Source organism: Pseudochaenichthys georgianus, chromosome 12, assembly GCF_902827115.2.
Source record: "Pseudochaenichthys georgianus chromosome 12, fPseGeo1.2, whole genome shotgun sequence".
Classification (NCBI taxonomy): Eukaryota; Metazoa; Chordata; class Actinopteri; order Perciformes; family Channichthyidae; genus Pseudochaenichthys; species Pseudochaenichthys georgianus.
This window is the reverse complement of record NC_047514.1, coordinates 17,963,129-17,986,757: the sequence shown is the minus strand read 5'-3', so window position 1 is coordinate 17,986,757 and position 23,629 is coordinate 17,963,129. Positions and strand designations below refer to the sequence as shown.

Sequence of the window (23,629 nt, the reverse complement as noted above, 5' to 3'; positions counted from 1 at the left end):
TCCCGAGTACATCCTGGAACAAATTCAGAGAAAGCCAACCAAGAGAGCAGCAGTTTCCCTCAGCCATGATGGACAGATTCACTGTAGTTATATGTGTCCTTCTGGTTTCATGTATCTGCAGGACATTAGGTAAGTAACTAAAGACTGCACTTCATCTCTTACATTTGGAAATATGTTTCTATAACTTTAAATTGTTTCTGAAACACACACTCCAGACTTAACTCCTCTTTCTCCTTATAAAAACAGGTCAGACATGTGAAGGAAACTGTGGCAAAAAACTAGATTTGTGTTCATGCCACTCAACATGCACCTCTCTAGGGAACTGCTGTACAGATTACAGAGAATACTGTGTGGAGATCCTTCCACACTCCGGGTCCATTTTGGGTGGGACAGATTTTATTGTCCTTAACGCAACATTTAATAATAGCTCAGAGATTGTATGCAGGTAAGACTTTCTTTCACACTTCCGTGTTGACTTGCTAAACCTGTTCTAGTGATATATTTGATAAAAGCTGAATAAAAAACGTTTATTATATTATTGACTACCAAGTAGGGGTGTAACGGTTCACAGAAGTCACGGTTCGGTTCATACCTCGGTTTGGGTGTCACGGTTCGGTACGGGTTCGGTACAACAAGGAAAAGCAAAAAAAAGTCCCAAATGCATAATTTTGTTGCTGTTGTTTATTTTTAACAGTAGTGCAAGTTTTGGTATGAAAATAAGGAACTCTAACATTTTGAATCATTAACTGTATTACACAGTTAAAAACAAACCACAAACACACACACACACACACACACACACACACACACACACACACACACACACACACACACACACACACACACACACACACACACACACACACACACACACACACACACACACACACACACACACACACACACACACACACACGGCCATATTATTTATAATGGCTGATGTCAAACAAAAAAGTTAAATAAGCTGTACAACTAAAAAGAATGTCTTGAAAATATTAAAATAAATAAGAAAGTGTTTCAATCACAATCAATAAAAGGCAATACAGAACTGTATAACATCTCCTGATGTCAAAATATAAAATAAATACAATGATAAATATAAAACAAAATAAAATCTGTACCTTTAGAAGCAATGTCTAATATGTGTAATTAACTTGTGAGTGTGTGAGGCCATTATGCCTAAATAAAAAAAGGTACTCAAGCTTTACTCTATTTTCAAGTTTTTCTTCAAAAAGATGAGTTTGTCTACGTTGTCAGTGAGGGCAGATGTGTTGGCGGTAACTATGTCACCTGCCGTCGAGAAAACCCTCTCGCTGGGGACTGAGACTGACTCCGATGTGATTGAACATGTTTGACGTGTTACCACTAGCATACCGCACTGCTGTCGAACAACGCCGACACACCGTCCTCGTCCGATCCACAACTCGCACCCCATCATTGTTGTAGTCCACAGGGAACCCGAAATGTTCCCACACTTTATTTAAAAGAAGCCGGTGGGTCTTCTAGCTCCTGAGTGTTGTGCGAACTCGCCATAGCTACTAACTTTTCTTGTTATTTACGGGCGGCTGGCTTTTAGGAGCAATACCGCCCCCTGGATTATATATAGTGTAATACTGCCCTGAGTGACAGACTTTTTTCCCACTCGTAAAAACAGGCGCTAACCGTGACGTGACGTCGCGAACCGTGACGAATACCGTTACACCCCTACCAAGTCATTGTATTTATATGAAGACAATAATATAAGAATACAAGTTTTCCATTTGAGCTTTTTCTGGGATTTTAACTGTTTTCTCTGGTATTACAGTAGGCTACAAAGAAACGTGACTTCATTAAAAACAACTTGCTTCTTTTATAATGGCAGGTTCCATGACAATATCAAAACGGAGGGGTATGTGGATGAAACCAGTAGAGGCCATTGCATTTCCCCACTTTTGTACGAAACGGGGTGGGTTCCTTTGAGCATCTCCTCTGATAATGGCACTACGTTTAATATGACTGGAGCCTGGCTCTCAGGTACTGTATCTATCTGCATAACGCTTTTAAGATGACTAACAATTTATTCAGTTTTCCAATTGCTTTTGACATTAACATAATGATTTGTTTCATTCAAATGTGTTGGTACAGTACATACTGGAAAGTTAGATGCTAAGTTCAAGGCGATTCTGGTCAACTCAACAAAATGGCAGTACTATGGTACAACTGATGTCCGTGGCAACCTTGAGATGACATGGAATACGTCTTTGGTCAGAGCGGAGAGGGTCAACATAGAGCTCTGGGGGTACAGGGAGACAGGTGAGTAAGCCTATTCCTACACTACATTTACACTTTGGAGATTAATGGTGAAAAACACTGAACCTGTGAAATGTTTCTCTGTAGGAGAACCATATACAGACAGCTGGCTTGGTGAGTGGGCGTATCTGTACTCGCTTGCAAAGGATCAGCCCAACAGTGGTTCCTTTAGTTTCTTGCCTAAACCAGCAGAGAACGGCTTTTCAAGTTGGGAGCTTGGCTCTCTACGCATCAGCCCCAGTATCTACCCTGATGGCATGTGGTATGTGGTGCAAATACCCTTCAAGATGTACTGTCACTAAACATCTTAATATACTTGTCAGCTGTATTGTGTTCGTCATGCGTTTCATTTAGGAATGTGCAGGCCGCATGGACGGAGGATCACGCTCTGGCCTGGCATCTGGAGGAGAAGTTCAGGCAGAACTCGACAGTTTGGGCCCTGGATAAATGTGTAGCATGGAACCAGCTGGAGAATGAGCTGCCCAACTTCCTGAGTGAGATCATAGACTGCCCCTGCACCCTGGCTCAAGCGAGAGCAGACACAGGGAGGTTTCATGTAAGTTTGTTAAAACCTCATTCACAAAGCTATCTCAAATGATTGCAGCCAAATCTAAACTTGCTGCACTTAAAATGTGACTTTTGTTGTGAGTCTGTCCACACTGATATTAACTTTGCATTCTTAGAAAGTTCAAGAAAATGAACCACTTAGTTTTAACATGCAGTAACATGTGTACACTGACAATAAAGTTGCATTGTATCGTGTGAGGTATCACGAATAGATTTGGTGCCATAGTGCCATCACTTGACAGCCTTGTTAAAAAGGGTTAGTTAACCCTACACAGACACCATTATTTTACAGGTTAATTACTTTGATGTTTATCTGTGCAAAATGATTATCAATCACACTTGTAAAGTAAAACATCAGGAGTAAATGGAAAAGAGATTTCCTCACAGTGTGGGAGTTGTAAGGCATTACCCAGATGAAAGTGTGTAATTGCTTGTAGCGTAGGTCTTATCCCTGAAAGAATAAATTAAACTTTTTAGACTCACAGAAACAGAGGGATAGCCCGGTGACCTAGCTACTGAATTTTACAAGGGAAAAATAATAAATCAATTCACTTTCAACATAAAATGTCTGTATTTTTTTTAACTCCAAATAATAAATCAGTACATCAAACAAACATACTCATGTCACAGACCATTTACCAGATAAACTTAACTCCAATACATAAACAAACAAATAAGCCAAGTTAACTCACAAAACATCAATACATCCTGGGGATTGACTGTGGGGGAGGGGAGAAGTCTTTTTTGTCCTTTGTCACTCAGTTTAGGAGTGTATTTCAGGGGATAAGGATGTGTGAAAGTAAAGTTTTAAAGTCCAGCTTTTCCAGTCCAGTGTGTGTGTGTGTGTGTGTGTGTGTGTGTGTGTGTGTGTGTGTGTGTGTGTGTGTGTGTGTGTGTGTGTGTGTGTGTGTGGAGTGCTAGAGGAGGAGAAATGATATTTGTGTAGTGAGAACCACTTATCTGAGGGTGACAGGCCAGAATAGCTCACTGGATTGCAGGGTTAACTTGGAAGGGGAAAGTTGAATGTTTCCCCAACAGCTCCTGGTTCAATGGCAAAAACTCCCAAAAAATAGCCTGATTCAGCTGATGAAGTCCTTAAGAATCCACTTTTCTCCTTGTTCGATTCCGACTTCCTCTTGCTTCTTTCTCCCTCTTCGAATGACATGCTGTCCTCCTTTTAACAGCACACAGGTGCCAATCATTCTCTTGAATGTTTCCTCCAGTTTCTCTCAGGGGTGCTTGATTTGCCACTCCCCTTTTTCTCAGGGAATCTGTAGGAGTGGGTTTACTTCCCCGCTTGACAAGACCACGCTCAGTGGTCGCTGCAAGATTCGGATCTTCCCACTGACTCTTAATCTAGGAAGCCTAAGAAGTCCTCCTCCTCAGAGCTGTAGAATATCCATCACTTTTTTCCGGTCTATGAGTTCCAAGTCCTCAGCACTTGGGTAGAAGGGTTTAAGGTTGCAGACATGCATTGTTCTCACATCTTGGCCTGTATCCTCCAAAACTACCTGGTAATTCAGGGGTCCAAGTTGTTTGACTACTCGGTAGGGACCTTTCCACTTTTTGGCGAGCTTTGCTGTGAATTTGTCTTTTGCACTTGACTGAGGAACATTTCTTATCCAGACCCTTTGCTTGGGTTTAAAGCCAACAGTACGACGATGTTTGTTGTAGTTCCTTAGTTGCCTGTGTTTAGCTTTTTTTACATTTTCCTCCACATCTGCTTTGAGTTGTTGCAACTGCTGGACAACCTCATAAGCAGGGGTTTCAGGGGAAAAGATCTTCCCTTTCAGAATGTTGTCCAGTGGACTATTCAGCTTTCTGCCAATTTGCAGTTCTGCAGGGGTAACACCTGTGGTCTCTTGAACAGCTGAGTTTATGGCATACCTGAATTCTGGAAGGTATTGATCCCATTTCCCGTGATTGTCATCCACATAAGAGGCTATCATACTTTTTAAAGTTCGATTTACCCTCTGTCATATTTGTCTGTGGATGATAGGCAGTGGTGAACTTGTGTTTCACAGTCCATTGGTCACAGAGTTCATTGAAAACAGAAGACACAAACTGGGGTCCTCGATCAGACAAGATATAGTCTGGTGTACCCCATTTTGTGAAAATATCCTTCCTCAGGAATCGAGCCACCGTTTTCGCTGTAGCAGATCTCAAGGGGGAAAACTCAACCCAGCGAGTAAAGCAATCCACCACCACCAGTAGGTATTCGTGTCTCTCCTCTCTTCTTGGTAGGGGGCCCATAATATCAATACCGAGCATCTCATGAGGTCCTTTGACAGTGGTCTGTTGAATCTTTCCAGCAGGTTTCCGGTTATCCGCTTTCAGACTTTGACAAACACGGCAGTTTTTAATATAGGTTTTGACATCTACCCACATTCCAGGCCAATAGGCTACTTCATAAAGCCTTTTATAGGTTTTGAAGATACCTGCATGTCCACTTAAAGGGTTTTCATGATATTCTTTGAGTATCTCTTGAACCAGACTCTGAGGAATGTACAGCCTGTAATGGAAATGGTTTTCTGACATCTGTTTCTTGTGATAAACTTTATCCTCAAGTACGCTAAAATCCTGTTCCATGGGTCTGTTTCCTTCCGCTAGCTGAGTCAAGATTTGCTCCACCTTATGATCTTTCTGTTGTTCTTCCCAAATTATTTCGAGGGATATAGGAATACTCTCATCTGTTTTGTTGGAGAAGAGACAACACCCAGAGTTAGGGGAAATCCTTGAAAGGGCATCAGGGGCACAATTTAGTTTTCCTTTTCGGTATTTCACGACAAAATCAAACCTTTGCAATCTTAGTGCCCATCTGATGAGGCGGCTGGAGGTTTTGGTTGATAACAGAACCCATTTCAAAGCAGAATGATCTGTAATGACTGTAAATAGCTTTAGCTCCAGGTAATGTTGCCATCTCTCCAAAGCCCACATTTTTGCAAGGCACTCCCTCTCTGTGACAGAGTAGTTCCTTTCAGCTCTGTTTAGGGTTCTGCTGGCATAGGCGAGAACTATTTCTGTCCCAGTTTCCGTTTTCTGAGTCAACACCGCTCCAAGACCTATACCACTTGCATCTGTATAGACAAAGAAAGGACAATCTGGATTTGGGTGACCCAAGATAGGCGGAGAGATCAAACTGGACTTCAGTTGATCAAAGGATTGCTGGCATGCTTGATTCCAGATGAAAGGTCTCTTTTTTTTCAGGTCGTTCAGAGGCTGAGCAATTTTTGAGAAGTCGGGTACACATTTATGATACCAGCCTGCTAGTCCCAATAACCTCTGTACTTCCTTGAGATTAGTTGGTGCAGGGTAGGATCTTATTGCTTCGACTTTGTCAGGATCCGCACTGACTCCTTCTCCAGAGACAATATGGCCAAGAAATCTGATTTCTTTCATACAGAATCTGGACTTTTTTAGGTTGACTGTCAGATTGGCTTTGTGATGTCGCTCCATTACAGTCTGCAGGCGCTCAAAATGCTGAGTCACAGATGATGAATAAACTATTATGTCATCAAGATAGACCAGGCAGATTACTCCCCGCAGGCCATCTAAGACTTTCTCCATTAGCCTTTGGAAGGTGGCAGGAGCATTCTTTAGACCAAAGGGCATGACATTGAAATGATACAAGCCACAGTGAGTGACAAAGGCAGTCTGTGCTTTACTTTCTGGATCCATCGGTACTTGCCAGTACCCACCGTTTAAGTCAATGGTGGAGAAAAGGGAAGCTCCAGAAAGTGATTCGAGGATTTCGTTAATGTTTGGTAAAGGGTATGCGTCAGTTTCTGTGACAGCATTAACTTTCCTAAAATCTACACAAAACCGGTGGCCTCCATCTTTCTTTGGTGGCAGAACTACAGGAGATGCCCATCCAGAATGGGAAAGTTCAATGACTCCTGAAGTAATCATCTCTCTTAATTGTTCTTCCACAATGGTTTGCTTCACAGGGGACATTCGGTAGGCCTTTTGCTTGATGGGTACACAGTTTGTGGAATAGATGGTGTGCTTCAACACATCGGTTTTACCAGGCTGATTTGTGCAGACCTGGGGTTTAGACTCAAGGAGCTGTCGCAATTGTTTCTTTTCTCCATCTTTTAAGTTTGCATCCGACACAGCGATGTTGATGTAATCTTTGACTGCCAGTCGCACCGGTTCCAAAGAGAGAAAGGGTGGTGGAACGGAGCTTATTAGGGAAAGACTTTGCCCTGGCTGATGCGGTGTTAGGTTTTTTTTTTATATCTATTCCAAGGGATGTTGGCATTCCCTGACTGGAAGGGGTAGATAACAGAGGGGTTGGACTTAAAGCAATACTCTTCATCAGCCACACTAATTATCATTCCAGGATCTGAAATGAAATTTAAACCAAGGACCACACCATAGGCTAGAGCTTTGGGCCCAAGGACAGCTATAGGGAGAGCGGCCACTTGATTTTGTAGATTCACAGAGAGGTTTCCCCATCCAATGGGAGTGGCTGCTTCACCATTTGCCAGATACAAAGGATCTTCTTCCCATGGCTGGAGGTCGACATTTGATCCCTTTAACTCCATCCAGAGATACTCATGAATGAGAGTGTAGCTGGCTCCTGTGTCAACTATTGCTTTTCCACGCCAGGTACCTATGAAAATCGGTACAACTAGCTGTTGGGGACTAGAAGACGTGCCCAGCTGATTGTTTGTAGAAGTGGAATTTGACACATCCAACTTTTCCTGCTCTTGGGTGTGGCTTGATCGTTCTTTTTTTTTCGATTTTACAACTGACACTGAACCATTTCCAGGCATCCCTTTTTGTTTGGAAAATCGCTGAGGTGCCTTAGGTGCTTGCTGCCGGTAGGGATTAGGGGAAGTGCCAGGTGAACTGTACTGTGGGCAGGAACCAGGAACATGGTTACCTTGACATCTCCAGCACACAACAAAGTGGTGGGGTTTATCCACAGGTTGACTAGAGGGGTTAGGTTTGGGAACAGGGATAACAGTCCTAACACTCATTCGCTTGTTATATTCTTGCTGCTGTTCATGGTCCTTTTCTAGTTGATGACCAAGACGGACTAAATCTTCAACATTTTCAACTCGACCTCTGAGCTGACTGGAAAGAAATGGTTTGATGTTTTTCAGAATCATTTTCACAATGCTGGCCTCTGTGAGAGAGGGGTTCCATTTTTTACAAAGAGCTCTATAAGAGAAAGCAAAATCTCTGATGGGTTCCTTCTCCTTTTGACTTCTTGTTCTTACACGTTCAGCTAGCTCGTCCTCATAATCTTCTGAGAGGAAAGCTGCAAGGAAAACGGTCTCAAATTGACTCCAGGAGGTTACTTTATTTCTAGCGATTTCCCACCAATCACGAGCAGTACCAAGAAGTACAGTTCGGAAGGTTGCAAGAATATCCGTGCTCGATAAGGGATGTAAGGCAAGAAAGTCATGGCATTTTGACAAGTAGTTGAGGGGGTCGGGATCATCATCAGGCCCTCCAAATGTTGGAAAAGTTAACCTAATATGATCACCTTTGATAACAGTTGCTGTTGCACTTGGCTTCCTTCAGAGAGTCCAGCTCTCCTTGAAGACCAGAGGTTTTGTTTTTGTGTCTGCAATCTGATTAAAACCTCGGGCAGGAGTAGAGATATATGCTGGAAGCTCATGCTGAGACTGAGATAGTGAATATGGAGAAGAAGATGATAGCCTTAGGGCACCCTCTCCTGTTTTCGATGAGTGATGCACATCTTCAGTTTCCCACGCAAGAGATTGATTGACAGGGTCTAGATGAGGATTAGAGATGGGCCATGGGTGCCTATGGCGGTCAGGTGTCGCTATTAGAGGCTGAGCTGGAGTTAGAAAACAAGTCTGCAAGTGTGCACGAAATGCACTACCTGCACCATAAGTAAATGTTGGGGTTTGCACATCAGGGGCTTCTATGTCATGTGAAACTGAGGGCAACCCTGAAGCAGGTTGTAGATCAGCCATAATGATGTGTGTGGGTGGTTATCTCTGAATTAAGTGTATGAAATGTGTACATACAACATACATTCACATAGTTCCTCAATAAATAAAACACTTAAACAGTCAAAGGCAATATGACAGATGGATAAATCTTGCAGATCATATACAAAACCCACCAAGCAAATATGCATGAAGAACAAGCACAATGTAATTATTTTCACTTTTAACTTATTTTCTCCTTTTAACTTTATGTCAGGGGTTTGTGTCCCTTCGTGGTTGCCATTTCTGTAGCGTAGGTCTTATCCCTGAACGAATAAATTAAACTTTTTAGACTCGCAGAAACAGAAGGATAGCCCGGTGAACTAGCTACTGAATTTTACAAAGGAAAAATAATAAATCAATTCACTTTCAACATAAAATGTCTGTATTTTTTTTAACTCCAAATAATAAATCAGTACATCAAACAAATATACTCATGTCACAGACCATTTACCTCAGCTCACTGGATTGCAGGGTTAACTTGGAAGGGGAAAGTTGAATGTTTCCCCAACAGCTCCTGGTTCAGTGGCAAAAACTCCCAAAAAATAGCCTGATTCAGCTGATGAAGTCCTCAAGAATCCACTTTTCTCCTTGTTCGATTCCGACTTCCTCTTGCCTCTTTCTCCCTCTTCGAATGACATGCTGTCCTCCTTTTAACAGCACACAGGTGCCAATCATTCTCTTGATTGTTTCCTCCAGTTTCTCTCAGGGGTGCTTGATTTGCCACTCCCCTTTTTCTCACGGAATCTGTAGGAGTGGGTTTACTTTATCCCTGTCCTGCTTTTTGTGTGTTTATCATTACAAAGACAGGCAGGGGTCTATTTACAAGCAGAACATATTCTAGCATCGATCTGTTGCCTTTTATCTTAAACATTTTACAACTAGGGTTAGGCAAAGCCATTACTGACCTGCAATGACTGGTGAGTGTATTGATGAGGATTCAGTGTGAATCATCACACAAGCGAATGGACTATCTGAGTGGTTGCCTTTGTCACATTAATATCATTTTTATTATAAATGGTACTATAATGATATGCTTCTGGACTGCAGTATTTGTATGAACACCGGTTATAAAGGCTGTATCTCTCTCCGCAGACAGACTATGGCTGTGACATAGAGAAGGGGAGTGTGTGCACCTACCACCCAGGATGTGTTCACTGTGTGAGGGCTATACAGGCCAGGTGAGTCCTACACTCTCACAGTCAGATGTCAACTTTTTATTTGAAATATTATAAATGCATTTGCAATCCATCCGAAACATACTCAAATCTATAAGCTCAAAGACTTGCCCACACCTTACCTCGCCCATGCTACCTCACCCGAAATAAAGCACTTACTGTACGGTAAATAACCGCCTTATCTTGCTTGTGCAAACTAAAGGACACGGGAAAGGGGGCATGCAGATTAAGGGTCACTGACTGACAGGGGAAATAGGAGGCTTATTTGTACAGGGTGATGTACAGGGAAATGAGACAGCAGGTCGTGGGAGTCATGTGACCGGGCTGAGGAAACTCGGGCATCTGGTGGACAGAATGGCAATAAAGCTTCAAAGAGTTTCAATGGCTTTGGTTAGTGGGAAGGACAGAAACAGAAACAAATGTAGACAGATGAGGAAGCCGTCGCAAAAACACTATTGTAGAGGTTTTACCACTAATTTAAATTTGATATAAGTACTAATTATTGTGCAATTATTTTAATGTAAGGAACTGATGCGTTCAACTCGTCCAGTTGCCCTGCTGTATATCATTTAACTTATTGATCAAGCATCACTCATTGATTTACTTGCTGATAATTATAAGTGGCTACATACTTTTAAGCAATGTCAAGACTGTAATATCTCAAAAAATATTAGATGGGTTTCTATGTCATTTTACAGTACATATATTCTTACACTTTATCAATATTTAAGTTTATGATTAAATCCTGCATGGATAGCATGCTAATAAGCTAAATGACGATGGTTAACATCGTCTACACATGGCTTACACCAGCATGTTAACAGTGTATTTATTCAAGCCCACTGTATATACATTCTTATTCTATTTTACATGTATATATCTTTTTTTCATGCAACTTAAACCATGTTGTCTATTGCGCGTTGTTATGTATTTTCATCTTATTCTAAGCATATTGTATGTTGCCCTGTTTGAGGAGCCTGACTTAAGATTTTCATTGCACAAACTACAATGTAGCTACTGTAGAGCATATATTGCAAAAAGCCTTTAAATCTTGAATCCTCACGTTAGCATCGAGTGTAAGAGCCTATAGTGTAGCTCCTTACTTGTTGCATCGGGGTTCAACATCTAACTGAATTTGTTTTTGGATATTTATCAACAGTCCAATGTATGCAGCGGGACAACAGTGTTGCTATGACAACACCGGTGCTCAGGTGCTGACCGCAGACTCGATTGGGGGAAGTACTCCAGACCGAGCACACGACTGGGGCTCACCTCCATTCAAGAAACCCCCTCGAATCCCAGGACAGTCCCACTGGGTGTACGACGTCCTGAGTTTCTACTACTGCTGCCTGTGGTCTGACAACTGCCACTTCTACTTCAAACACCGGCCCTCCAGCGACTGCAGACGGTACAAGTCCCCCAGCTCAGGTAAATAAATAATTTAGCACAATATTAATGAGTTTTTAAGCGACTATTTGAAATGCAATTCTTACTTTTGTGTGTGTAATGGCAGCTGTGGTGTTTGGAGATCCCCACTTCATAACATTCGATGGTGTCAGCTACTCCTTCAATGGCTTTGGGGAATACACTTTGGTGACTTCTTTTGCGAAAGGGCTGACAATTCAAGGCAGAACTGAGCCTGTAAATGGTGAGTTACTTAAGGCATTTAGATGTTTTAAATGTATGTCTTTACATCTCTTCAGTGTTATGTAAATGATATAGTACTCATTTCTATAAAGAACACAATGCACATTACATATTAAAAAAAAATTCATATGTCATTGCTCTGATTCTCTTACTATTAGGAACTGTAAAAGCTACACAGTTGACGTCTGTAGCCATGCAAGAAACACCCTCTGATATTATTGAGGTGCGGCTGGTCAGCGGTCATATTGGCCTTGAGGTGCTGCAGAATCAAAAAACACTCTCCTTTTCTGAGCAGAGCTGGATGGACCTACACGGTGAGAGCCTGATTTATCTTTGTATCCATGATTAAATCTATAAATGGTATCCCTTTGTTCATTTCATTTGACAGCTAGACTACAAAACGTTTTCCTGACCCCATCTCTCTTCTAGGTGTGTTTGTGTTTTCTCCTACCTCTTCCAATGTGACCGTGATGTTCAGCAGTGGAGTTGGAGTGGAAGTGCGCCTGAGAGAGGGAACCATGACCACCACCGTACTCCTGCCTGAAGAGTTCATAGACACCACCATGGGACTGCTGGGAAAAATGAACGGTGACCCCAAAGACGACCTCGCTCTCACCAACGGGGAACTCGTGCAGAATCGCACAAATCCAGAGGAGGTGTTCAACTTTGGGGCAGGCTGTAAGACATTATTCACAACTCAGATTGATATGCCTGTTGTTCAAAATGCATGTGGTATTTGCATTAGGTTGCTTACCTTCTTTCATGAGTAAAGGGGTTAAAAACACAGTCTAAAACATTTCAAAATAAAAGCATGAAACAGGAAGTAAAACCAGTTAAAAATTACACAATGCACCAATCCAAAAGAAGCACACAATAATCAAACGGAATATACAAAACATACATAAAAGCCAAGCAATATAAACTATTAACAAATATTTCACCATGTGACATATGAATGAAATTCATATGTTGTATACCCAACAAAACCTAATTCAATATGAAATTAGCATGATATTTGAAACATAGATTACAGTTGTTGGTATGTATTACATTTAGATTATATTATATTTCCACATAAGGAATAGAAACACTTTTGTTTAGTGAAATGAGAGAGTGAAGCTAATGATTGATTCGATTGGTGGGTAATACTAATTTAGTTCATGTGTTAAGATTCGGAGTAGCCTACAGGTAGCAGGAGAAAGAACTAAACACAGATACAGATGAAGCAGAAGCAAACTAGGGCAGGAAGTGAGAGCTGAGTATCAAAATAAAACAGGAGTGAAATTAAAAAAGGAAACCTGGAGCTATACATGTATTCATAACTCACAGTAGAAGTTATCATGGACATTAGTAAGGAATAATTAAACATAGCTACCCAAAGTGTAAGGTATTTTTCGCCATTCCATAATGCTCTTTTTTTGGGTCATGTACTCTTCTTGTCATGCTTTCATGGAGATATTTTAATGTTCTCTTTTGTCTGTTCGTGCAAACTATGTCAATGTTGCAGATTTTCCACTTAAAATAAAAAACCGTTTAATAGTATCTTTCTGTTTTGTCTTACAGGGGCCATCTCCAACCAGTCTGCATTGTTCACATATGATTCAGAATATCTTTTGGACACATTTTTGTATGCTCCCAGACATGACGCAAGTTTTCTTCCAGTGTTTTCTATCCCGGAGAATCCTAATGACCCATTAGCTAATCAGACTTCTGAGATATGCTCGGGACCGGGCTCTCAGTTCTGCAGGTACGAGACAAAAATGTTCTTTATCTCAATATTATTAATCATTAAAAAACGTGTCCTTTTTGTTAAAAAACTATAAGTTACTTACGTAACCCCTGTTCTCAGAGTAACATGTAGTGAGATGTCTCACTATGGGATGCGCCTCATCGCGGAGCAAACAGAAGCATCAATCTCATTACGCCAGTCCTGATTGGCTGGTGATCTTGATGTCAGCATCAGGGAATCCACCCCCTATAAGTAGCTTATGCTACGTCGCATGCGTCATTCAAAATAAGCACCTCTTCTCGCTTCACCATAGCAAGGAGGGCCGTCTGGTGAGACATCTCACTTCATGTTACTCTGAGTACTGGGGTTACGTAAGTTACCTATAGTTCTCATTCATAACACTCCGTTCGATGTCTCACTATGGGAAATTGTAGCTCCCATATTGCCAGACGAGCTTATCTTGAAAATCACCAAACCAACCAGAACTTAACAGGTAGAGCTCTGACTCAACAAGGTGCCCAGCACTGCTTGGGCCACACTAGGAGCAGAGATGTCTAGCCTGTAAAAGCGGACAAAAGTGAGCGGCGAGGACCAGCTCGCCGCTGCACAGATGTCTTGGATGGAAACACCCTTGAACATAGCCCAGGATGTAGCCAGGCCCTGAGTCGAATGAGCCCGCAGACCCGAAGGTGCCTGCAAACCCTGACTCGTATAGGCCAAAGCAATTGCCTCCACAATCCATTGGGAGAGCCGTTGCTTAGTAACGGGCTTGCCCTTGTGAGGGTTAGCCCAGGACACAAAGAGTTGGTCATTATGACGAAACTCTTTTGATCTGTCCATATAGGTGCGTAAAGCACGGACTGGACACAGCAAATCCGGCTGCTGTTCCCCGGAGGGACACAGCGGCGGAGGAAATGCCTCAATGTCAATTGGGGTACATGAACCAACCACCTTTGGTATAAAGGCAGGGTTGGGCTTCAGCAACACTCTCGTTTGCCCTGGGGCAAACTGAGTGCATGAAGGATGTACAGTACAGATAGCGCATGAATGTCACTGACCCGCTTGGCGGATGCCAGGGCCAGTAACAGCACTGTCTTGAGTGACAAGTGCTTCATGTCAGCTCCTTCCAGGGGTTCAAATGGGGTCAGGTTGAGCCCATCTAAAACCACTGCCAGGTCCCATAAGGGCACCAGTGACCTGGAAACAGGGAGGAGCCTGCGAGCCCCCTTCATTAAACGGCAGACCAAAGGATGTTGGCTAGCCGTCTTACCCTCAAAGCCCACATGGCATGCAGCAATAGCAGCCAGGTACACTTTGATCGTAGAGAAAGCTCTGTCTTTATCGATCAAGTCCTGTAGAAATGATAAAATCACCCCGACAGGACATTGAAAAGAGATGTGTCCTTTTTGAAGGCACCACTCCTCAAACACCCTCCACTTATGCCCCTTTCACACCAGCGCCTTTTCAGCTCCGGCTCGGAGCTAGAGCCTGAAAAGTGCCGGGTTCTCCTGTTCACACCGCAGCGGCGCTGGCTCTTAGCTCCGGAATCCGCTTCATTTCCAGCTCCAAAAAAGTGTCGGTCCAGAGGCAAGAGCTTTGGAGCTAAGAGGCGACGTCGCTTACGTCTCTCTTACGTCGAGGCGTGCAGGAAACTAAACCCACCTCCCATGGGTCGACTGTCATGCCTGCCTACAAGCAGTGTGCTTATAAACACACTTTATAAAGTCAGGCAGCACTAACCAGGCTTCGTGTGATTCTGTTTATTTGTACCTTACTTTGACCATCCGTTCGCTGTTATCGATCATTGTGGAGAGAGGCAGACGTGTTGTTTTGTATTATTGCAGCTATCGGATGCAAGTAGTCAGTTTAGCTTCGGTTGCTATGCCAACATCACCCGTTTTATACCAGAGAAACTTTCATAACAGCGTTGTGATGCCAAACAGTGTCAATTCAGACTGACACACATTCACTTAGGCTAAGGGGAACTGGGGATATGCATCAGCTGCTTGTGTGAGTCGGACAGTGGATACTTTAGAGCGGCCGCTGCAGTGTGAGCTAACCGGGAGCTAACGGGAGAATAAACTCCCGTGTAAGAGCAGCACTGCAGCGGTCGGTAAATGCTGCAGAAACACATTAATAAACAATGAACCACGGCACTCTGGAGCAAAGTATAAGGTTGGAGAAGTCGTTATTCAATTTATTCTGGCTTCTTGTAATTAAAAGCAACACGATCATCAACCCGACGCAGTTGTTGTTGTGAGCGCCGTAATGGCTTTCGTTGGGGAGCAAATCAGCGATGTAAACGGTGACGCCATGACGCAGCAGGGGCAGCTCTGGGGCGCCAGTGGGCGGTGTGAACAGAGCGGGAGCTGAAAAGGGAAACCGGAGCTGAACCAGAAAAGCTCCCGCTCGGAGCTAGAAACTGAAAAGCGCTGGTGTGAAAGCCGCATTACAGTCATAGAGAGACCTGGTGGAGGAAGCTCTCGCACTCTGAATAGTGTTTATCACCTTCTGAGGGAGCCCCACTGTATTCAGATTGTACCACTCACGGGCCAGGCCCATAGTGCCCAGCGCTCTGGGCGTGGGTGAATAAGATCAGTTTGCGTGCCAGCATGTGTAACTGGAGAGAACGCAAACCCCCTTGGCGGTTTATGCACAATATTGTGGTCGTGTTGTCTGTCCTCACGAGGACATGGTGTCCTCTGAGAAAAGGCAGAAAGCGTTTTAGAGTGAGGAACACCGCTAAAAGCTCCAGGTAATTTATGTGCGCCCGCTGGAGGTCTCTGTTCAAGAGACCCCTCACCGGACGACCTTCATAAATACCTCCCCAGCCTGTCAGACATGCGTCCGTGGTGACCACCTTCCGTGAAAGGACAGCACCCATAGGCACGCCCCGTACTAGAAAAGTCGGGTGCGGCCAGTGACGTAGTGCCATTACGCTTTTCACAGTAACCATTACTCGTTTAGTTTAGTTTTAGAGCGGCTACCCAGCGCTGAAACTCCCCCATGTGTAAGCGTCCCAGTCGTACGACCAGGATGGCTGACGCCATGAGCCCCAGTAACCGCAGGCATGATCTGAGGAGAACATGTTTGCGCAGCTGGTAATGAGCGAGACAAGCTCTGAAAGCTTTCACTCTGTCCGCTGACAGGCGGGCTGTAAAGGGCACCGAGTTCAGGTGTAAACCCAGGAAGAGTACAGTCTGTGCTGGGCACAACATGCTCTTCTCTGTATTTATTATGAAACCCAGGTTGAGCAGGTGTTTTACGAGGACATTTGTCTGCGTAATCTGACTCTGCTCGGCGGGTACTATAGATATAGCCCTCTTTTCTAGAAGTGAGAGGATCTCTCTCTCTAGAATATGGGCTGACTCTCCCCGGGCTTGTGAATACAGAATGCCCGAGAAGCGAGGGGGGGTGACAGCGAATTGGAGTCTGTAGCCCCGTGTTACTGTCTTGAGAAACCCAAGCAGATGTTGTGAGCATCTTCCACTGTATGCTCCTTACGGCCCCTACACACGGCGGTGGGCGTTGCCGCTTCAACGCTTCTGCCCATTCACTTTGAATGGGGTGACGTCACGATTCGCCAAACTGCATTGTGGGAGCAAAGCGTAGCTTCTCTCGAGGTGCTCGCTGCAAAAGTAGAGCAATGTTCTACTTTTGCCGCCTCGAATCCCTCGTATGTAAATCTGACAGTACAAGCAGTAGCCAATCAAACCGGGTGTATGTTGGGAGAGCCAGACCGCAGTTATTTCCCATATGTCAACAAAAGGAGGAGAAAATGATCGTGGCGGTAGGGAATCACCCGGTACTCTATGACCAGTCCCTCTTTACATACAGGGATACAAACCGGAGGAGCCAGGCATGGGGGGAGGTGGCAAAGACAGTGGGGGAAACTGGTAGGTTTTCGCTTGTTTGGGGAGTTTATATCCAGTGTATTTCGTTTGAATGGACAGCTAGCAAGCATAGACAGTATATTTAGCCAGCATGGATGTAGCATGAATGCTTTGCTTTGTATGTCCGGGGCGGGACATTCATGTGGTTGGTTGTTGGTCGGGCTGCTCGCGTTGACTCCCCAAGCTCAAGACACGCCCACCGCCAAGCGGCAACGCACGCCGCCGTGTGTAGGGGCCGTTACGGAGCGTCCACACGACAGCTTCAAAAAAAGCTTGGAGCTGGGCGTGTCTGGAGCTTGGGGATTTTATTAAAGCAATGCGACCAACAACCAATCACATGAATCTCCCGCCCCCGACATACAAAGCAAAAACCCCCCGGGATTTTATGGGAGCAATATATATATAAACTCCCCAAACAGGCGAAAACCTACCAGTTTCCCCCACTGTCTCTGCCACCTCCCTCCATGCCTGGTTCCTCCGGTTTGTATCCCGGTAGGTGAAGAGGGTCTGGTCATACAAAACCGGGTGATTTGCTACAGCGATAATTAGTTTCTCCTCCAACTTTTTTTGAAATATAGAAATGAACGGCGGGATATCTCTCCCAGCTTAGAGACGGTTTGATTGGCTACGGCTTGAGCTGTCAGATTTTCAGAAATGGGATTTGATTGGCTGGCGCTGGCTGGCGCTGGCTGGCGCTGGCTGGCGCTGGCTGGCGCTGGCTACTCCGGCGTCTCCGGCGTCAGAAGTTGAACATTGTTCAACTTCTGACGCCGGAGACGGCGGAGACGGACCGCTCTGCTACCCACAATTCCTGCTACACACAAGTTGTCGACGCTTCCGACGCTGTCGACGCTGTAGTGTGGAGCCAGCGGAGATGTCACATCTCTTACCCTCTGAGTCTCTATTTGTTGTCTTATGGGGCCCTCTAGTGTCTGAACACGGTGGTGCCCCATTTCGACAATCCCCACCGATACTGCGCATGCGCGTGACGGTGGTGCCTTCACAACCCCAGCCGGCACGTGCCGGCGCGTGACGGTGGCTGGGCGCATGCGCCTGGGCTGCAGCCGGAACCGGAGATTTTCTAGCCCAACTCGCCCTCGTCTCCTGCCTGGGCTGGGGACTCGGGGCGGGCTGCGACCTCTGCTGTTTAGGTATTTTGAACCGAGCAGGGTTCAAGGCAGCTTGGGCGAAGGACCCTTCGAGGGAGGCAGAGGTGGAGGGCCTCGTCCTTCTTCTTTTTCGACTCGCATCTCCTCTGCATGGAGGCGAGAGCGGAGCTGAAAATCCCCTCGGGAACGATGGGCATGTCAAGCACATCCTCCTTTTCCCGGTCTGGGAGGTTGGTGAGGTTGAGCCATCTAGCTCTTTCCTGCACCACCATGATCCCCATTGCCTTGCCCGTGGCCTGGACGGCGCAGTGTTGGACACTGAGACAAATGTCTGTGACCGCGGCTATCTCATCCAGAACGGCCGGTCCAGGATTGCTTGACAGATCCTCGCAGAGCTCCGCTTAGTATGCGATTAGCAGCGAGGAAACGTTCAGAGCCCTGGCGGACAACGCTGAAGCTCTGTAGGACCGTTCAGTCATGGTCGACTGGAATCGGTCCGCCTTCGCTGGCAGCGTGGGGTTCCTGCTTGGTGACGGGCCCATCCTCGGTAGGAGGTGGGCTGCCACCAGCGGTTCCATAGGCGGTATGCGGAGCAGGCCGAGCCTCTCCATACCATCACAGTCTAGCAGCCATCGCTCCCGGCTTTGCAGCCTGAGCCGATGACATGAAGATATCGTCTTCTTGCTCATCCGAATCAGACAGGAGGAACTCAGAGGCATCCTCTTCGTCCTCCATGTAATCCAATTCCAGGACATCCTCCGCGGGCAAACCATGGTGAGGTCTAGCCGGGAGCCCCAGCTTGGTAAAGCGTGGGGCTCCGTTCCCGCGTCTCTTGCCGGCCTGACACGGCGCGGGATTCCGGTTCCGCAGCTGCCGCTGTTAATGAGTGTAGGTCTTTTTCTCAAAGAATATTAACTGGTGTGTCAATATTCTTTAATCTTTTCCTCCTCCGTGAGAAAGAGAAAAGAAAAACGTCCTCGCTACCGACACCACGGTAGCGAGGACGTTCTTCTTTTCTCTAAAAATCAAAACCTTACCTTAATTTCCGAGGAAAGAAACGGCAAGGTCGATTATAATAACTGGTGTGTTAGTATTAGCAGTCTTCTTGCGAAGCAGGAAGGGTAGCCGGCGAGCGCCCGTCGACCGAAATTTAGATTTGGGTTCAGTCTGTGGACTGTTAAGCTAGCCCGGCTACCATAGAGATGTGCTCTGAAGCGAGAAGAGGTGTTTGAATGACGCATGCGACGTAGCGGGGTATAGGGGGTGGATTCCCTGACGCTGACGTCAAGATCACCAGCCAATCAAGATTGGCGTAATGAGATTGATGCTTCTGTTTGCTCCGCGATGAGGCGCATCCCATAGTGAGACATCGAACGGAGTATTATGAATGAGAACTAATGTTAGCCATCTCAGTAAAAATAAGACCATGCTTTTACACCTTTACACATGAAGTTCAGTTTACTTGTCTTAAGGAGTAGGCCTACAGTTTAGCATGTGAAAGAAGTTTAAATTATGTCTTAGGTGGGTCTTACATTAGCTTTCTCAAATGAAGTCTTAAAAAATAACCCTGATGATGTCCTTGTGATAAACTAAAGGTATTAGTTTGAATAAGATGGAAATTGGCCAGGCAAGAAATCTCTCCAAAAGACATTTAAAGTAATGATATATCCACTGCTTATGATTTAATTGTACACTATATTTGAATTTTATGATCACCTATGTCCTGTAGGTACGATATCCTGGTGGGTCGTAGTCCCAGAATGGGACACGCTTCAAAAATATCTTACCAAAGTCACATTTCTCTTGAAGAAGATCTAAAGCCAGGTGAGTGTATAAACACATAAGTGATGAATGAGTGGTTGCTGAGATTTGGTTTCACTGTATGAGTTATTGCTGTGCTTTGCAGTGATATCCTGTGGATGGTTTTCACCACCAAGTAATGGAAAGAAGGAGGGGACCACATATCTACAGGGGGCTAAGGTGAACCTTTTCTGCAACGAAGGCTTCACTCTCACAGGACCATCGGTGCGCGTATGCCAGTGGGACGGCGTGTGGTCTGGAGGAGACACAAACTGTGTGGTTCCCAGTATGAATAAATTATAAAATCTCTCATTTCCAATGATTTTATCTTCACAAATCAGCAGTGTGTGCCATGCATGTGTGTGAGTGCTCTAAAGTGTTGGAATACACAAACAATTAAATCACTTTCAGAACAAATGATTATGTATCCGAGCTACTATATTTGTATTGAGTCTCAATGTCAGTATGAGGAGGCCTTTCACACAGTCAAGGCCTGTCTTATGCCTACAATTCTGAAATGCCTTGGAAAATGAACAAATGATTTATTCAATCACCTTGCTTCTACGGGCATTGCCCTTAGCTGTGGGACCAATGTGACAATTACTTTTCCACATAGAAATGAAAACGGTCTGCTTTCTGACTGGTTGATAAGAATGTCAAACATGACGACAGGTATTCATTATACACTACAAGTGTTGTGTCGCTAAAAGTCTACAGTCTAAAGTGATTTGGATTTGATCTTAGGGTCACACTGATTGTCTGTCTGCCCCAGGTTTTTAAGTGTTTAACCAATCGACCGACATTGGTATATCTAGAACAATGCCTTCATTCTCAACAGAAATGAAGTGGAGAAGTAAATTGTAGCATGATCACAAAGGTCATTGATTAACTTTTCCCTGCCTGGTTTCTCTCTTTTCAAACAAATACATTACATGCTCTCAAATACTATGCTGAACAAATCTAAATCCTTGTTGCATGTACTCTTCTTTCCTTCCTGAATCTATGGAGTTAAGTATCAGCTAAGGTACCAAAAAAGGAAAGAAAAATAATCAAATCAAACAAACTTATGTTACGACTTATTGTGCTGGAGTCTCTGGTTTAAAAAAACATTATTTTCAGATAATATTCCAGGAATTGTGGCCGGTTCAGTCATTGGAGCTGCAGCGCTGATTTTAATGATTACCACCATCGTTCTTCTCTCCAGGAAACAGAAACAAAAAAGGTGAGGCATATCTTCAGACGTTTTGAAGATCTGTAACATGACGGTTTTCTGGGTCGTTTTCTGCTACAGAATAAAAATTAATTTTCTCTGATGTCACTATTTTTATTCTTCATTTCAGAAGAGATGCACAGACAGAAGAAGCTGGAACAACTGAGGCTTTCTAATCACAATTCCTCATCTAGTCAAAGTAGTTTAACTTGAAAATTAGTGCATAAACATAAATCCATGCTGACAGAAGATAAGAACGCACTCCGCTCTGCATCGGCCAAACGGCTCGCTGCACCCTCACTGCGAGGGGGACCCAAGTTCCCATCAGCAAAAACACGTGGGTTTGCTATCCTGGCTCCAAAATGGTGGAATGAGCTCCCCATTGACATCAGGACAGCAGAAAGCTTACACACCTTCCGGCGCAGACTGAAAACTCATCTCTTTCGACTCCACTTCGAGCAATAAATTGACTAACAAAGCACTTATATACTAATAAAGGGCTGGCTTATCTAAAGCCAGTTGAGTAGCACTTGAAATGTTTTAGCTCTATGAAACCTGATGTACTTATATGATTCTGTTTTATTTAAGATTGAGTATCTTCTTGGTCGAATGCACTTATTGTAAGTTGTTTGGATAAAAGTGTCAGCTAAATGTAATGTAATGTAAAATGCACAAATAATATCTTAATTTAGTGATAAACATTGCAAAAAAGAGCAATGATGCAAAACTAAATTACACCATTAACTGGATCAAGGGTCAATGCACGGTTAAAGAGTAGCTACATACTTTATCTTCTACTATATCTTAACCTGCCTTCACCTTTGACCACACACCCACCATAACCACAAAGCATTCTGGGTTTAAAAACTATACCTTTCGTTTATTGTAATGTGAACACATTATTGAAGGTTAGTGGGTTCATGTATTTCACAGTCAGTCGTCAGGTTGGATGATCAAAGGTCAAACACACCGACTACTGTCCAAACACTCCATTATTGTTGATGTCAAAAAGCGTTGGCAGTGTTTTGACTTCTCAAAAAAACATTTGTTCATCTTTTGGATCACATTTATATTTACTGCCAAACTCCTCGCTGTGCACTTAATGTTTGTGTACTGTTATTGAATGCCGATGAATATTGTTATACAGTTTGCTATGTACAAATTCAGGGATAATGATGTTTTTCCAACACAATGTAATGTGTATCTTCATCTAGCACTATACACAGGTTTTACACAATCTGTGGCGCGTCATTTCTTGGCAAAAGTTCTTGTAAAGGTAACACATACAGTATTTTACGTGCGTTTGTCACTGCAGTACACCACAACTCATATTTGTCTCTAAGTAAACATACAAATATATTGCCCACTGCTAATAAACCAAGATGATGATGGATAAAGTACTCAGATCCTCTATGTTGGGGAAATATTTTCCAAGGCCCATAACTTTGACCCAGTTTATCAGGTAATACTGTCCTGACTGAGCACACGCACTGTAACCTGGCTGCTGTGCTCTGTGTTTTGTCTCCCTGTTCCTGCCTGTTGGCGTCAGCTGATAGGGGTGTTATCATTCTATCTTGTTATGCACAATGTTGATTCTTCTCTCAGAACTAGCTAAATACATGGGGTAGGGTTCTTCAGAATTGATTGTGGCATCTCTACCGTGTGTAGTATCAAAAAGTAGAGAGCAGAAGTATAATCAGCTAAAAGTAACCAGTATGCAGAATAAAAGCATGTTATTATTAAAGAATACTGTATTATCCTGTTTTTATCATATGTACCAGCATTTTAATTTTGTAGTTTGTCAATGTGGAGACAGTTTAAGAGATTCAAAATACTTTAAAATACAATTCATGGTAAAGTACTGCCTTATATAATATTAGCATATATGTGTTTTTATATATAAAAACCAACTAGCAACAATGAGTGTTGCAAATATGTTTTCTTACATGTATATACATGTAAGAAAACATATTTGCATCCGAAGTGAAAATGGAAAAACTCAAGTAAATTAAATCAAAAATAGTCCGTAAAGGTGGGGTAGGTAATTTTGGAGAAACCAGCTCGAGTGCGCTAGAATTTGAAAATACACAGCCGGAAAAAATCTGCCACTTCCTTACAGAGCCCCTCCTCCAACACACATCGTGCTTTTTACAGTACTACGGCTTCCACAGGTGACATTTTTGTATGGATTTGTTGTCAAAGCACTTCAGATATTCATTGCTATCGGGATGTTAAGAG

At 43.8% G+C, this 23,629-nt stretch overlaps 1 protein-coding gene across 2 annotated transcripts; it reads left to right on the top strand.

Annotated features, from left to right (window-relative positions):
* LOC117456059 (sushi domain-containing protein 2-like) lies at nucleotides 1–23,056 on the top strand. Of its 2 annotated transcripts, none has more exons than XM_034095779.2 (16): nucleotides 1–129; nucleotides 247–445; nucleotides 1,862–2,013; nucleotides 2,125–2,292; nucleotides 2,377–2,551; nucleotides 2,644–2,845; nucleotides 9,921–10,006; nucleotides 11,163–11,431; nucleotides 11,517–11,651; nucleotides 11,809–11,964; nucleotides 12,080–12,328; nucleotides 13,214–13,397; nucleotides 20,111–20,205; nucleotides 20,288–20,467; nucleotides 21,301–21,403; nucleotides 21,525–23,056. In XM_034095779.2, exons 1-16 carry the CDS (start codon nucleotides 66–68, stop codon nucleotides 21,565–21,567), a joined length of 2,460 nt encoding a protein of 819 aa, XP_033951670.1. In that variant the 5' UTR covers nucleotides 1–65; the 3' UTR covers nucleotides 21,568–23,056. The 2 variants fall into 2 exon arrangements, with proteins under 2 accessions (XP_033951670.1, XP_033951669.1); XM_034095778.2 differs by having other exon boundaries at nucleotides 21,522–23,056.
* The last annotated feature ends 573 nt before the right edge of the window (nucleotides 23,057–23,629 follow it).

What these genes read in the sequence shown, in the direction of transcription:
- LOC117456059 (XM_034095778.2), top strand. Translation starts at nt 66, where the DNA reads ATGATGGACAGATTCACTGTAGTTATATGTGTCCTTCTGGTTTCATGT. An exon ending in CAGAACTGAGCCTGTAAATG is followed by an intron (nt 11,652 to 11,808) that starts GTGAGTTACTTA and finishes TCTTACTATTAG; the next exon opens with GAACTGTAAAAGCTACACAG. An exon ending in TGAAGAAGATCTAAAGCCAG is followed by an intron (nt 20,206 to 20,287) that starts GTGAGTGTATAA and finishes TGTGCTTTGCAG; the next exon opens with TGATATCCTGTGGATGGTTT.